We start from the raw sequence: 16,179 nt of genomic DNA, 5'->3' as shown, positions 1-16,179 counted from the left end.
TTTTTTTTTTGACAATTGTTGCCAGAAGAACAGTGATTGTATTCCCACATCAAACAATAAAGATCTGACAAAAGTTCTTAGATTCCAAAACAAACCAAAAGTTTTCCGTCCAGATATACAGATAAGGAGTTTGAATGAAAAATGAAAATGACATAAAAAGACTCCTCCTAATACTATCATTACAGCTGTTTAAGGTCTGTCATCATATTCATTGTTTACACATAAAATAGATTATTGTATAATTAAAGTGAAACAATATATAAGATCCTCTGCCAGCCTTTCGGCTTTTCCAAGTCTTCTTTTGGGTTTGCATCTTTAGACATCTTGATTGCCCAGCCTGGGATCATGTTATAGATCCTGCACCCAGGAGTTAATTCAACCCTGCCCAAAGGTCAGCTGGAAAAGTAAACTAGGCTGTAAATGCACACCTAGGTCTATATTTAAGAGAAAAACTGCTGGCAACCAGATGAGGAGCTATTGGAAAAAAACAATACAAAACCTCTTCTGCATTTAAAGCCTATCTCCATATAAAGCATATAGGAAATCTACATTGGGAGAAGAAAAGTTCATTCTATACACCACATCCCTATTACATAAAAATTCTATGACTCAGACATTGGGGATTTATATGCTTACTTCCTTCTTTTATAATTACCAGTAAAAAAACTTTCCTGCTACAATATTCTGTAACTTTATATGGAGGTAGATTCTAGAGGGAAAAAAGGAAAAAAATCTTCTTTCCAAATAGATGGGATTTTTAGTTGTGTTTCAACAAATACACAAATCCAATTTATTAATAAAAATCCTCTAGACAATTTTATTTCTACCAATACAGTTCATTAAAAACACATAATACAAATATAAACAACATTGTTTCCATTTTGGAGTACAATATTTGTAAATTCATTGTTTCTATTCTTTAATTGTCCTTATCCAATTATTGGACTTCAAAAAGGAAACAATATTGTTTGTAATTGTATTATGCGTTTTTAATGAACTGTATAGAGAAGCCTGTAGCCGTAAGAAATTAGGCGCAGGGCCTACATGACAGGGGTGCTAGGCCTAACACAGGGGTATTAAGAGGTTAATAAAATGAAGTAGGGCTAGGAGGGGCTGTGCTAGTGTGGAGTGTGGGGTAGGAGGGGATTAGGAATAGGACGAGTTAAAAGTGGCAGGACAGAAGTGGGAGGCCCTCTTTTGGAAGAATACGTTTGGTAGATAGCTGACCATGTGAAGGATAGAGGTTGTTAACTTGGAGGAGGGTTTAGGTTCAGGTAGGAGGGCTCAGGTGCGGTGGGGAACACGGGCCTGTATTTTTTTCAAGTAAGGTGGTGGTGGAGGAGGTAAAAACTGGTAAAAAGGGGAATGGCGCTTGGAAGGCAAATTGGGGTCAAGACGAGGCCTTGTCAGTAGTGGGGGATGATATGCTTTATTTCTCCTTGGGGTCAGTACTGAGGACTTACTGCCTGGTGTTAGGGCTTGGGATGGTATAGTTGTTTCTTCTAGGTGTCAGTGCAGCGGGATGGAATTTGCCATTACTGTGGGATCGTATACTCTATTTATCACAGGTGCCAGTGCTGGGGAATAGTATTTACTAGTTCTTCCTGGTGTTCGTGTTGTAAGATGCTATACACTATTTCGCCCTGGTGTCAGTAGGGTGGGACGGTATTTGATATTACTCTTGGGTGTCAGTACTGTGGGATGGTACACTATATTACTCCTTGGTGTCAGTATAGTGGGATGGTATTTGCTATTACTCTCGGTTGTCAGTACTCTGGGATGGTATGCAGTATTTCTCCCAGGTGTCAGTACAGTAGGAGGGTATTTGTTATTGGTTCCTGGTGTCAGTACCGTGGAATGGTATACTCTATTACTCCCTGGTGTCAGTACTGTGGGATGGTATGCACTATTTCTCCTAGGTGTCAGTACAGTGGGGTGGTACTTGCTATTATGCCCGGGTGTCAGTACAGTGGGATGGTATTTGCTATCACTCTCTGGTGTCAGTACTGTGGGATGGTATGCATTGTTTCTCCCAAGGTCAGTACTGGGGGAGGGTTGCTCTATTACTCCCTGGTGTCAGCGCTGTTGATGGTATTTGCTTTTCCTCCCTGGTGTCAATGTTGTGGGATGGTATTTATTATTACTCCCTGGTGTTAGTACTGTGTGAGGGAAGACACTATTTCTCCCAGGTGTCAGTACAGTGGGATGGTATACTCTATTACTCCCTGATGTCAGTGCTGTGAGATGGTAAACAATATTTCTCTCAGGTGTCAGTACAGTGGGATGGTATACTCTATTACTCCCTGGTGTCAGTGCTGTGGGACGGCACACTCTAATTCTCTCAGGTGTCGGTACAGGGGGAGGGGGGTATACTCTATTACTCCCTGGTGTCAAGGCTGCAGGATGGTATGGATTTTCCCCCAGGTGTCGGTATGTCTTTTACTCCCTAGTGTCAGTACTGTGGGATAGGATACTCTATTAATCCTTGGGGGTCAGTTTTGTGGGTGGCTGTGCTCGGGTACTCCCTTGTGTTGGTACAGTGGGATAGTATAGTCCGTTCTTCTCTATTGTCAGTGCTGTTCGATTGTATGTTCTATTACTTTCTGGTTTCAGTGGTGTTGGAGGGTATATTCAATTACTTCCTGGTGTCAGTAATTTGGGTTGGCTGAGTTGGGTCCTCCCTATCATCAGGGGTTGAATGGTATACTATATTACTTGATGGTATGGTCTATTTCTCCTGGGTGGCAGTATGGTGGGCCAGTATACGCTATTATTCCCTGGTATCAGTATGGTGGGAATTGGTTTGCTCTATGTCTCCCCGATGGCATGGGGATGGTATAGGCTATTACATCTGCGGGAAGTACTGGGGTGCTGTACTCTATTTCTCCTGGGTGTTAGTGCTGTGGGATGGTATACTATATTGCTCCCTGGGTCAGTACAGTGGGATGGCATTCTCGATTTGTCTCCAGTGTCAGTGCTAGGGGTATGCTATACTTCATTACTCCCTGGTGTCAGTATTGTTGGATGGTATACAGTATTATTCCCTGATGTCAGTATTTTGGGATGGTATTCCTTGTTGCTCCATGGTAGCTGTTCAATTGGGTGGTAGGCTTCATTACCCCCTGAGGTTAGTACTGTGGCTGGCTTCAGCATAGTGAGAGGATATACAGTTTGTTTTTTTTCCCTGGCCTCCAGCCCGGCTGAGGTTGTTATGTCTATTTGTGTTGAGATGTTGGTAACATAAGTTTTTCACTTTTCCTTTGAGGGTAGTGTGCGGTGGTAAGCGTATTCTGGGGTGTGTTGTGAGTGGGGTGATGTTCCGAGACGAGGTCCGGGTGGTAGGCTGGGTGTGGATGTTGTTCATGAGTTGTGGCTTTCGATGGCAGGTGATTCTGTAGTCGGTGGGGTACCAGAGTCAATTAGCGGGGGCAGCTGGTGGTTACTGGGCATGGGTGGCAGGATTTAACTTTGGATTGGGAGGGATTGATTTTGTTAATATTTCAAGTTGGGATGTTCAGCTCTGGTTGGTTCGGCTTGCATTGGGTTGTGAGTTGGGTACTCTTTCGTTGGGTGTGGCGAGAGGTAGACGGCGGTCCAACTGATAAACAGACAGGAGCAGAAGTGGCAGCACATTGGATTGAAGTACTTGGATTATGGTGGAGTGGGTCCCCCCGTGTGTTGCAGTTTGGTTGGATACAGTGGCCATGACCAGTTTGATGAGCTCAGGGGTATAGTTCAACACTGCCCGAAGTGAGGTGAATATGGTGGTGGGCCATTTCAGGGGCCAGGAATGGGGGTATCCTAGTGCAACATCAAGTGTTGGCATGTTTGTGGTGGGTGAGTGGCCCCTGGGCGTGGTAGGGCTGCCAGGGTGGGCTATGATTTTGGTAATGTTCCAAGTTGGGCATAATTTGTGCTGTTAGGCTAGTTTTGAGGTGGCGGCAGGAGTGACCCAGTGTTGCAGTCTGGCCGCTTACGGTGGCCAGGACCAACTTGTGGACAAGGGCCTGCGTAATGTAACAGTTCAACACAGCTCAGAGTATGATGAATATGGCGGTGGGCCATTTCTGCGGCCAGGAACGGAGGAAGACTAACTGGCAGGATGGAATTCAACAAGTTCGGCGAGTGTGGAGGTAGCGCTCAGGTGTGAGGTTTCACACCTGAGCGCTGTGGCATTTGGGATCTTGGAAGGCAAGGATCCAGTGCATTAGTAAAGTGGTGGATTTTGACAGGGGGGATCCTGTTTGGTGGGGTCTCCCCTTTATGGTGAACGGATGATTGAGGCTCCTGAGGCGGTGCTGGGCGTCTAGGGGCCAAGGTGGATGTTGGAAGAGTTAAAGTACTGTTGGGTGCGGATTTTGCCTTCTGAGACCTGTAGCCTGGTTGTTTGGGTGTATACCCGGAAGTTTGATAACATTATGGATATTGTTTTTATGGTTATGTATTATTAAAAGGGGGGAATTAGGTTGTTGGTTAAATAGGTTATATTCAATGTAAAATGTTGGCGTTATATAATCCCGGTTAAGTAATGATTATAATAATAATATTGGAGTGTTATGTTATGTTAATGTATGCTTGCATATCAAAAGTGTAAAATGTATTTATTTATTTGTCATTTATTTATTATTGGATATTTGTTTGTTTATTACTTGATGAATGATTGCCAGCCAATTTAAATCCAAGATTTTTGTTTGGATATTTAATGGTGGGGGAGTGGTTGGTAAGCAGGTGGGGGGTCGAGAGGAGGTGGAGGTTCTGATGGTGGCGGTGAAGGATGGGCTAGAAAGTCCAAGCTACCCTCGTCATGGTAGAAATAAAATTGTCTAGAGGATTTTTTTTGATAAATTGGAGTTGTGTAATTGTTAAAACACACCTAAAAATCCCATCTATTTGCAAATAAATATTTTTCCTTTTTTCTCTCTAGAATCTACCTCCATATAAAGTTACAGAATATTGTAGCAGGAAAGTTTTTTTTACTGGTAATTATAAAAGAAGGAGGTAAGCATATAAATCCCCAATGTCTGAGCTATCATCTAGTCAAAAGTGGTGTGGAAGCGTTTAGGCCCTGTTCTTGAAGCACTGAAGTTACAATAAACTTGCTCGTTGGCAAGGACACATGGACCCAAGAGCAATTCCTTAAGATTCATTACCACGGGAACCCCTTAAGATCCAATACTCTCCAATATAATGGCTTAACCAGACCAACCATTTAGATAACAAACAAAAATTTGTGAATTTTAAACAGTGAATTTTAATTACTAAAAGGATATAAAGAGTCAGACTCCTTACTTCAAAACCACATGTGAGTCTTTTAATTACTTTTAAGGCATCAAGCAAGACCTCCTTCACAAAAATTGTATTAGTCCTGCTTATGACTTCAAAAATAATTTCCTATACACGTTTGATTGAAAAGCTAGTACGTGAAATACTGTTACGATAGGCGCTGAGTTACTGACACGCTGGTCACGTTTCCAATGAGAGGTTACATGTTGTTTTCAAAATACTGTTTTGGTGAATAATCTAGATCAAGATCTTAATGAATGAATATATGTGTAAGCGGAAGTAAAATTTTTCAATGTGAACCAGCAATCAAACAGTTAATCATGTTGAAGGTTTATAGAAGATGTACATTTTGGCCAGCATTCAAGGATCTGACATGTGTTGTGACACCCACACTCATGGTATATGACATTCAAGTCATTGACAGTTGCCGCTGGTTTTGTGATATTCCACAACAAAGACATTTGTTTTAAATATGACAGTTGATGAATTCCATTCACAGTGCTGATAAGAATTCCATTAAACAAAGTATCTTTTAGTTTGTTAATATGTTTTACAGTGTATCTTTCTGAAAAAAAAAAAAACACAGCCTAATTGTGGCTTGCTTTAGAAGTGTGTATTTTTGGCACATATAGTTTATACATGTGAAGTCATATGTTGTCATAGTCTGTGAACTTGGTCCTAGTCTCTGTAAGCTCACCAAGAGACCGTATACTTTATTTCCTGCAAGACTTTTACTTAATGGCAGTGTCCTGAAGCTGCAATGGCAGTGTTGTCAGGGAACGCTGTTCTTGTGCATCTTGTGCATCATTTGGAGCTTCAACCACGGCATCATTCAGCATTGAGGTCCATACACTTTGTTTAGGGAGGTATTTAAAAAGCCACAGCCTTGCTCTGTAGGTCATGTAATCCAAACATCCACTGCACCATCTGGGATGATTCCTGTCAAGAAAAATGTGAAAAATAAATACTAGGCAAATGGAATGCCTAATGAACAGGATCCATTTTCAATACTGCTACTTAAAGTGAGGCAAAATAAAACAATTGGGTCAAAGTACACAAACAAATAAAATTATAAAACAGCTTTAAATTGCAACAAATACTGATTTTATGCAGTGATTTTATATACAAAAACTTCAACACCAAACTCATAAATTTAGGACACTACAAAAAAAAGTATGTGTGTGTGTGTTTAGAGCAGGGACTAGTTTTTAATGCAGTTGCTTTGAAATTGCTTTGAAATCACTGCCAAGGCATTTAAGATATACTTGAAGTACCTTCACAATAAATTTACATGAGTTTGCCGTGCATTTGCCTTCTGTTTACCACATGTTTGTAATATGTTCCTACTGACTTGTAGGGAGTAATAAAAAACATGCACGTATGAAATTTAAACTGACTTTAACCAGTCTCTAAAACCTGTGCACACCATACCCTAGACCAGCCTTTTTCAACCTTCATGCCACTTATAAACCATTGAACTAATATTCAGGTCTCACTGAACATTTTCTAAGAATAATTATACTGTCAGCCCATGTCACATTGGTGTGATTAATAAGGTATAGCTTTTTGTAGCTATAACAATTAAAGAAGAATAAAGAGCCTAGCATACCCAGCGTATTTGACATCCTGAGTGAATCAATTAATAACACCCCTTCGCTCAGAATGAAATCATCCATATTAATGAAATGAAACAAATAATAAAAAAGAAATAAAAACATTGTCCCTTATATTGGTATTCAAAAGAAAAAGGGCCCTTAATAATAATACTATGTTCCAATGGTAGTCATTAGAGATAGGCCCACCTTATACTGGTGGTCATTAGGAGAGGAGACTCTTTACTCTGATGCAAAATTACTTTAGCACCAAAACAACAAATGTAGAGATTAATCAGCTAATGGTTAAGGAAACCCTATTACCTTTTGTTGGAAACTAATTACTTAATTAATTGGTCTTCCTTCTGGTCTTCTAATAACACTTAAAATCAGGGGCACTAGACAGGCTGGATAGGTGTACTTAAATATCTTTAGCTTTTTGTGATAGTGGCCTTGAAGCTGCCTTTTAGAGCAGTCAGGTCTTGGGGTATCTTTACGGAGAGACCCCCTAGCAGTCAGCAACATAAGGGGTAATGAGAACTGGTTATTCTGCATTGCATTACATTAGAAAGCCTCATTAAAGCTCCCATAGCTTTAGCATCAAATGCATGTAAAAATAGCAATCTGATGCAACTCTTTTCCTAAAGCTAAATCTGATATTTTCAGAATTCTCTGTATGCTGGTGAAATGGGCTGTGACATAAGAAGACTATTTAATTGCTTACAGACTGCAAATGCTGTCATTCTCCAAAAAGATACAGCAGTGAGATATATTATATATCTAGGACGACTGAACAAATTCTTTTCCCTTGAAAAGCTATATTTATGCTGAGAGGTTTTTACACTGTAGGATCTCTATTTTAGAGATATACCTTTCATCCAGCATATATGATCTTTGAGCATTTTGCCAATAGTTATTATATGCAATGCAGCAGCAGGACTGAGTTGCTTTGATACTGAAGAAACATTCAGGTTACATACAGCTGCTGCTCCTAGCTGTGTTTAAATGATTTTCATGAAAACTCTATTTGTTTTATGTTCTGGTATGCAATGTCAGGGTGCATAGTACATCTTTAGGGCATTCAATACATTTTTACGAATTTAAAATACCTAATACCATTAGATTTTTTCATTTTTATAACAAAGAGGTATTTATGATAAAATAAGTGCATCAGATCACTTGTAACCCATTTCAGGAGTGTTCGATGGTTGGTATTTATCAATGTGTTGTTCTTGTCAAAGAGAAATTCATCAACATACCTTCTGTGCTTCTACTTCTTAAGGATTGCATACAAGTTAGCCGTGTGTACGTTAGGTCAATGGCCAGATTACTAATTAACTCACTGGACCTGTCCAATTTTTAGGAAACAAGAAATATCAAGTTTAAATACCTGTCCCTCTTATATGTTACCTTTGACCTGCTTGGATGTGATTTTAAAGAATGTTTGTCAATGTTATTAACCTGTGCTTTCCCTGTACGTAGGAAGAGGACATAATGACCATCCATTCTATCTCCTCACCACTTTGGACCTTTGACAGGAATAAAAATAGGTAAAAAAGCCACATATTAAAGGGGATCTGGCACAGAGCTAAATATAATTTGAGTAAACTTCCTAAAGAACCATTACATTTTTTTAAAGATAGATAGTGAATGTATTTACAAGGCACTACCAAAACGGGTTGCTTTGCTGAAGGTTCCATTATGTTTCTGTTATACCTGAAAGCAATAACTGTTTTTTTGTATGACCTCCAATTAGAATAAGCCCCATCTGTTCTGTATGAAAAGGACAATGGAAAAAGTAGCTAAGTAAGCAGTTAAGGTATGGCACCAGTCTTTGTGACTCCAGGATACAGCTGAGTCTGGCACCTTCTTATCAGTTTCGTGAACGCACAACTTGATGAAGGTGACATTGCAGCTATCAATCATGGAGGGCCACTCTACATTACACAATAGTGTTTATTCAAGTCACAAGTCTAGTTCTTGTAGAGAAGTATAGTCTACATTATCTTATTATGACTCTCAAGGGGGCTATGTTTGAGGTGTTCTGACCTGTAGACCTATGATTACATTATGATTACAACACCAGTTAAAGCAGTTGAGAGTGTTCATTTAAAGAACAATAAAAAAAAACGAGGTAAAAGAACAGAAAACTGGAAATCAGGTATTTTCAATGCGTGCAACATTTTTCTTTTATGCAAACAATTTTTATTAATTTCATTGTGCCCCTAAGCTTGCTAGAATATTTGACTATTTAGGCAGAGTCAGTTCCCTAGCTCAGACCCCTCCATCCTTGCATGCCATCTCCTTTTCCTGTCTGTGGTAGTCAATGTTCTGTCCCTTTCTTTACCTCTATAAAATACCCTCTAACTTAGCACACGGAGGAAGATAAAGTACCAGAGTGACATTTTCCCATTACTTCTCATGCATCCTGCTCTCTTTTTTTGATCAGACACTGACAATGCAAATCCTGCACAGAAGTTTTATTGTTCTTGCACTTCATTATTATTGTAAAAATGCCAGGAAACTTGGATTATAACCTGATCAGCACGTATCCCATGTAGTGTACAGTAGAAATAAAAAAATGCCAGGAGCATGAAGAAAAATGTTTCTAACAAAAAAAGCATATATTGTGTAAATGTTAAGAATGAATGGACAGAGACACAAATGAGAAGAAGTAACAGTTGCTGGGAAGTACCAGGATCTTGGTAAGAACAAATATCTTAAAAGGGAGGTGAGTTAATATAGGTCAGGAAAAAGGGGTACAGGATAATTGTACATTCTCTAAAAATACAGTTATCCTTTAAGATAAAACCCCTTTAGAGGAAACCCCAATCTGAAAAAAATTTGTAGGGCTCCTGAAATCATCTAATCTCAACTCGTATTGCATGTACTTTCAATTTATGTTATACTTTTTACCATATCTGTTAAAAAATCTACTGAATGTAATGTATTACAAATACTCCAACCTTGTTTAACTGTAAAAGATACATATCTTAACTGCAATCTGTTTAGGTTTAACTTTGTAACTGGCTAAAAGCTGACATTCACCTTGATGACCAGTTCCTATTCACCTTGTTCCTAAACCTGTTTATAGGATTATCATTATTCTCTTCACTGTAATTTCTTCTACTGTAAGTTTGGTATTCATATTATAGAAAACATTCTTAAAATTTTGCATTAAACAAACCAAGAAGACTAAACATTTAGCTGTGCGCTAGTTTGTAATATCTCCCTGTACCAGACTACTCACTACCTGGAAAATCTCCTACAAAGTTTATGTTGGTTCGAATCAAAAAATTGGAATCTGTAATCTTCAAAGTATGTTCACCCAATCCTTTATGAACCAAACCCAAGCCCTTTCACCTGTCTTTAATCTTAACACAGAGGTTGATTTTTAAAGTTTGACCATGTTTTACTTACATCCATCAATGGAACATCCTTATTAGTTAGGTTAGCCTGTCATTGCCGTATTTACTGGTAGACCCCAGAAGACAGAACACTCTACATAGTCAGGAACACATTTGAGAACTTGTCAGTAAAATGTGTGCAAAAGAAAATTTAACCCTTTCCAGACTCAAATGGTAAAACAAGAAATCTTTTAAACACCACACTCACCCATATGTTCTTGACACTAATTTCCTTGTCTCCAGGAGTATCTGACCTGCTCCACTGGTCCTGTTGGACTCTGCATTGAGCTCTCTGAAGTGATAGGATATGATGGCTGGTCTTGTGCCCGGTTACAAATCATGAATGGTGAGTTACCTATGGTCCTGAGCTGGAAAGGGTTAAATTGTAAGAAAATAGAGTATCAGAGGAAATTATGTTTAAGCATACTAGTCATGTGGTGATAGCAAATGTTAGAAATTCAGGTGGTTACTTTAAAAATATCTTGTTTTAAACTAAACTCAAATATTTACACACATCTTTGGGAAGAATTAAAGGAAATTACATCCAGTATGGAAGCTATGACATTGCAACCATAACAACAAAGTCATAGTTTATTTAAAAAAAATGCACTACATTAGCTAATGCAAAACATCATACATAAACATCAAGCCCAATCTTCAAGGAACCCTTGGGACTAGATACCTTATAAAGGGTCTTTCAGTAGCCCTGGACTAAAATTGGTCTAGAAGTGAATGTTCATAGTTACATAGTTACATAGTAAGTCAGGTTGAAAAAAGACATTAGTCCATCAAGTTCAACCACTAGGGAAAAATACATATTCCAGATATAAAACCCTATAAGACATAGTTGGTCCAGAGGGAGGCAAAAAACCCCTGGTACAATTTGCTTCAACAGGGGAAAAACATTCCTTTCTGATTCCATGAGGCAATCGGATGTTCCCTGGATCAACAGTCTCTGTTATCTTTACTTTAAATCCTTAATACCCATTTATATTCTGTGCTTCTAGAAAAACATCCAGCTTTTTCCTAAAGCAATCTATAGTAGTTGCTGAAACTACTTCCTGAGGGAGCTGATTCCACATTTTCACAGACCTTACAGTGAAGAATCCTTTCCATATCCAAAGCTTAAACTTCCTCTAGACGCAAAGAGTGCCCTCTTGTTCTTTGTAATGATCTCAAAGTGAATAATTGGGAAAATAGTTCTCTATATGGACCATTTTTATATTTATACAGGGTCATCAGATCAGATCCCCCTTAAACGTCTCTCTTCAAAAAAGAGTTTTTTTTTACAAAATTATATTTAGTAGAAAAAAAATAAGTTAAGTCAAGTTTTTTGCTGTCAATGTTCTCACTGAGTTCTTGCTCCACTTTGAGAGAAAGTGACAAATTTACCAAGGTTCCAAGACATGAGGATACAGCTGGCTAAGTGGTCACCTCATGACTATAGATAACCCCTAATCTTCCTTGATCACCTGGTTTAATTGGAACATTGACTGGACCATTTAGAAAAATCTTCTCCAGTCAGTATTGTTACCAAGTAAGATAAATGGTATTGTGCCTACTCTTATCCCTTTCCACATAAACATGAACAACAACATTCTCCCACGAAAAATAGCACAGTTCCTTTATGATTCCTTGATAATTTTCCCAACTCTCCATACTGTATGTGTCTCTATGGTTAAAATTAAAATTTGAGAAATAGTGTTACAAACAGCAAATTAAACATGACCCAGGTTCTAATTTCTGTAAACTACAGAAAAGTTGTGGTTGAAGTCAGGCAGAAAACACCATGGCTAGCTGTTATTGGAAATAGAGGTTCCTCATTTCAGTCCTGCACTGAGCATGGGTAAAGTTGTGTTTATGCCTTGGGTGGAATCCTGGGTGGAGCAGCTCATCTGCGTTACATTAACATTGATATGCTCAATTTCTGCAATTAGGACTGAATAATATTGTTATTATGATGATTATTATTTTTTATAGCATCAATTTTCTGTGGCCCTGTATAGCAGACAATACATAGTACACACAGACCCTGCCCTGATATAATATTTTAAAATCTACTAAACAGAAACACAATACAATTATTATGTTCACCAAAACTTTCTAAACAATCCAATATAATTAGTAACACCTGTCTGTACAAGCATTGTTGGTTGCTTGTAATACATATTGCTAAGACAGAGATAGAGAATTCTTAGGATTTTCAAGATGTGCTATTACAGCTGATGGGTTTGCAGTCCTATTTAAAAATGCCTTGCAAATAAAAGCAAATAAAACACAAGGTTATTTAATATTTACTTGAAGCATTTTTTCTTTGCATGAAAAAGTTTTATTGACTTCCAATGTCCGTCTGAACTTGCTGGCAAATTAGACTCAGGAAGGTCAATACCCAGGCATGGATCTTCTTAGTGTCTAATTACTGATTTGGCTTGGCTCTTCCACCTCTTTTTTACCTCCTTACATATTCTACATATATATAGAACCTTGTAAGTGTAAGGGAGCAAAGAGGAACACTATACAGTGTAACCTGAATTACATTTTTGAGTCAAGTGGGGCTGCTGACATCACATCCAAGATAGCAGAGCCCAAGGGTAGTCTTAGGTCTTTTGAATGTGTACAGAACCAAGGCTTTTACAGGTATATAGCAGGCATAAACTACTATCAAAATACATATTATCTTATGGAAAGAATATTTGTGAAATAAACAGTCTGGTGACAGGGTCTCTTTAGGGCTATAAATTAAAGTAGAGTGATAGTAATTTAAATACTGCAAACAATTTTCTATATATTTATAATGTATTTCATTTCAAATCCAGGCCACTTACTATTATGGCACCCCGATGATTAGTGTAAGTAGAATGGCAGATATGTTCTGGTACATGTCAGGGCAGCAACTTGCACAAATAAGACAGTCAAAGAGTCCTGACCATTTTGTTCCTGCACTATTCACATTGCTGTTATTTTCATTAATCCCAGCTGGTTTTCCACTTTCATCCTTGCGAGCTGATAATAGCGTTCAAACAAAACTCTGGCTGCCTAACACATTTTTCCTACTAGAAGACTTTAACCTAGAAAAAGATTAGAACAATGCTTACAATGCTTGTTTAGCTCAGGAGAAAATAGGTGAATTAGAAATACATATTTTATTTAGTAAATTAAAGTATTGTATAATAAAAAATCTAGTAAAAACGTATTGTCCCATCTATTATCTAACAAAGTCCCTAACATTAAAAAACATCCAAGGGATACCCAATAATCAAAGAAATTGTTCATAGCACCATTATACAGTCCGATAATTGTAATATAAAACATTTTAACTTTACTTTTTAACTTAAGATCTCTTTCTTTAGCACAATGAATATAGAGCCTTTTCATTTTTGTTACTGATTCTTGTTTTTTTTTTTTCTATTCTCTGCTATTTTTTGTCAAAGAAGATATGCAGGCCTAGCCAAGGAAAGATAATTTTGCCCAGAGGCATTAAAGCATTCTTCAGGTCACAGTCATCTCTATTCAGGAGAGTATACAGAAGAGGGGTGGCTATGAAGGTACAGTTATCCTATAAGCAAAGATCAGACTAGTGATTTTTGCAGGTGGTTTTACCACATTTAGACAACCCTTAAAAATGGTTAAAATTGGAACGAATTGCAATAATTAATTCTGAAATTTTTTTCAGGTGTTTGCTAGTGGTACCATGCAGCTTCCATGAGCAGTTATTCAATGCCACTTTATATCCAATACATAAAATTTGTATTAAGCCTTTTGTTTTATTAAAGAAGCAAACTATATTTCCTTTTGGAGTTCAAGCTAACATTACTAACTGAGATAGAAATGTAAATGGGTTATATTTAGAGATCTAAGCAGATGTGCCAGTAAAGATATGGAAAATTATTCTGCATCACTGAGCTCTGGAAATTCCAGGCTAATTTTTAAACAACCATACCTTTTACTCCCCTAGCCTGTTGCTGCAATAATTGTGAAAAGTGATCAACTGTAAACATGTGTGTTGTCTTATTTCTAACTGGTCACTTACAATACTATATAAACAAAGAATGCTTTTACTCCAGTGATGTTTAGTGGTTTTCCAGAAAATAAGTTTTTATGAAAATCATGAGAATGTTCCTTTCAAGCAAAACAATTTTTCATGGAGCAAAGGGATAAAATATATTTTTTCAAACAAATATAAAAATGCCAAAAAGAAGTAATGGAGGTTAAGCTGATGAAAATCATCACCTTTTTGCAGTCTGTACTAGTTTTGGCTTAAAAGAAATACACTGTACACACCTGACTGCTTCCTTGTTACAGCTATAAGGTTGTTGCTGCTATAGTTATATGTGACTATAGCTATAATGATATATAGTGATATGACTATGGACTCTGTAAAGCTGCGTTGTATGTTGGTGCTATATAAATACAAACAAATAAATGAATAAATGGTCAGGGCTGGGTCCATGTATCTACTGTGTTGCTAACAAGCCTGGGTTAGGGATCCTGCAAGGCCTGGAAATAATGCACTTTATTGCTTTGTGCACACCTATTCAAAACATCCATGATTTGCAGCTGTTCTCTTCTTCAATTTGTAGGTAATGCATTAACGTGTCTAGTAAAATAAAAATGTACATGGGCTATTTTTGTAAGACAGCATGCCACAATCCCCATAGTGTATTATTGTATCTTGTGGAGTGCTGCAGATTTTTATTATGAAAGATTGTTGAGGTGCCTTTAAAAAAGAATGGAACAGCAATGCACCAACATTTCCCAGCCCTTGGGTCTGTTTACAGTACTTTATTGGGGTAATTACCTGCATTGATGCAATTAATTCAAAACTGCACCCCAACACATATACCCAGTGTGTTGTTTGCAGCACTAACACTGCAGTACTACAAATTCTGCATGCCTGTGGTCCATTTATCCTAAGTCCATTGTACTTACTTTCTGATGGTCAACAAACATCATTAGGTGTTCTCCTACTGATCTGTGCAGTCCATGGAACTCCCCATTTATGTTTGTGTTATATAGAGTGGCCTGCATGTAGGAATCCACACTGCTCCAGCACAAAGCTTTTATCTCAAATTGATGGTATTATATTGTTGCAAAGTGATTTCCTCTAGTGTTATAGTGTTATTGTTAGTGATGGTTAGTGATGCCGCCTAATATGTCTATTCTTGTGAGTTTAGGACTGGGAAGTGATGTTTTAGCTTTAAAAGTTTTAACTTTGCTAAAAGTAACTCTAATTAGTAACAAAATTCTCTAATAGCCAACATACTAGAAACCCTAACCATTACATTACAAAAAATCATATATATATGATTTATAAATACTTTCAAATAAATCAATACAGCACATGTCAGCACTACATCACACCAATATTTTGGTGCATAAAAACAACTTTTTTGATTTTAGCAATAAACGAAATGGCTGCCATGATATTGTGGATGTTTATTGTCATGAGAAAATTTAGACAGACTATGGATTTTTAGTGTTCTAGTGCTTAGCTTGAGCCAGAGCAAATATGGCTGGTCCATCTATTATTATTATTATTATTATTATTAATAATAATAACCTGTATTTTTAAGATGCCAACATATTGTGTAGCGTTGTTCATTAAACTGGGTTAGCAAATGACAGGCAGATACAAGGACACAGGGATATATATATATATATATATATATATATATATTTTGTGACAGAGTAACTCAGTAACACTTGCCTAAACAAATAAAAACTGCTGTTATTTTGGACTTTTGGAGTCTGCTGCCTCTGATTTGCCCTGTAAGCATCCCGTTACCATGAGAAACCCCCAGTAATCTATCACAATATATATATATATATATATATATATATATATATATATATATATCCCTTTTATAGACCGTTTTGAATACACTGATTCATTGTAG

The 16,179-nt window shown here is 37.5% G+C and overlaps 1 protein-coding gene across 2 annotated transcripts in view; it reads right to left on the bottom strand.

Annotated features, from left to right (window-relative positions):
• Positions 1 to 5,237: 5,237 nt before the first annotated feature.
• The window catches only part of HRH2 (histamine receptor H2), a 65,721-nt gene continuing 54,779 nt past the window's right edge, over positions 5,238 to 16,179 (bottom strand). Inside the window, exons 3-4 of one of the 2 annotated variants that reach the window (XR_011919426.1) lie at positions 10,491 to 10,650; positions 6,083 to 6,222 (exon numbers count right to left, since the gene is read on the bottom strand). Coding sequence is in view for 1 of the 2 variants with exons in the window: in XM_072400986.1 (XP_072257087.1) it covers positions 6,015 to 6,222 (208 nt within the window). In the remaining variant the exon portion in view is untranslated. Of the gene's footprint in view, positions 6,223 to 10,490; positions 10,651 to 16,179 lie in introns of both variants that reach the window. The other variant, XM_072400986.1, reaches the window with a different exon arrangement.

The sequence above is a fragment of the Pyxicephalus adspersus genome, chromosome 2 (genome assembly GCF_032062135.1).
Source record: "Pyxicephalus adspersus chromosome 2, UCB_Pads_2.0, whole genome shotgun sequence".
Lineage (NCBI taxonomy): Eukaryota > Metazoa > Chordata > Amphibia > Anura > Pyxicephalidae > Pyxicephalus > Pyxicephalus adspersus.
The sequence above is the reverse complement of the archived record's forward strand: the minus strand, read 5'-3'. Positions and strand labels throughout refer to the sequence as shown.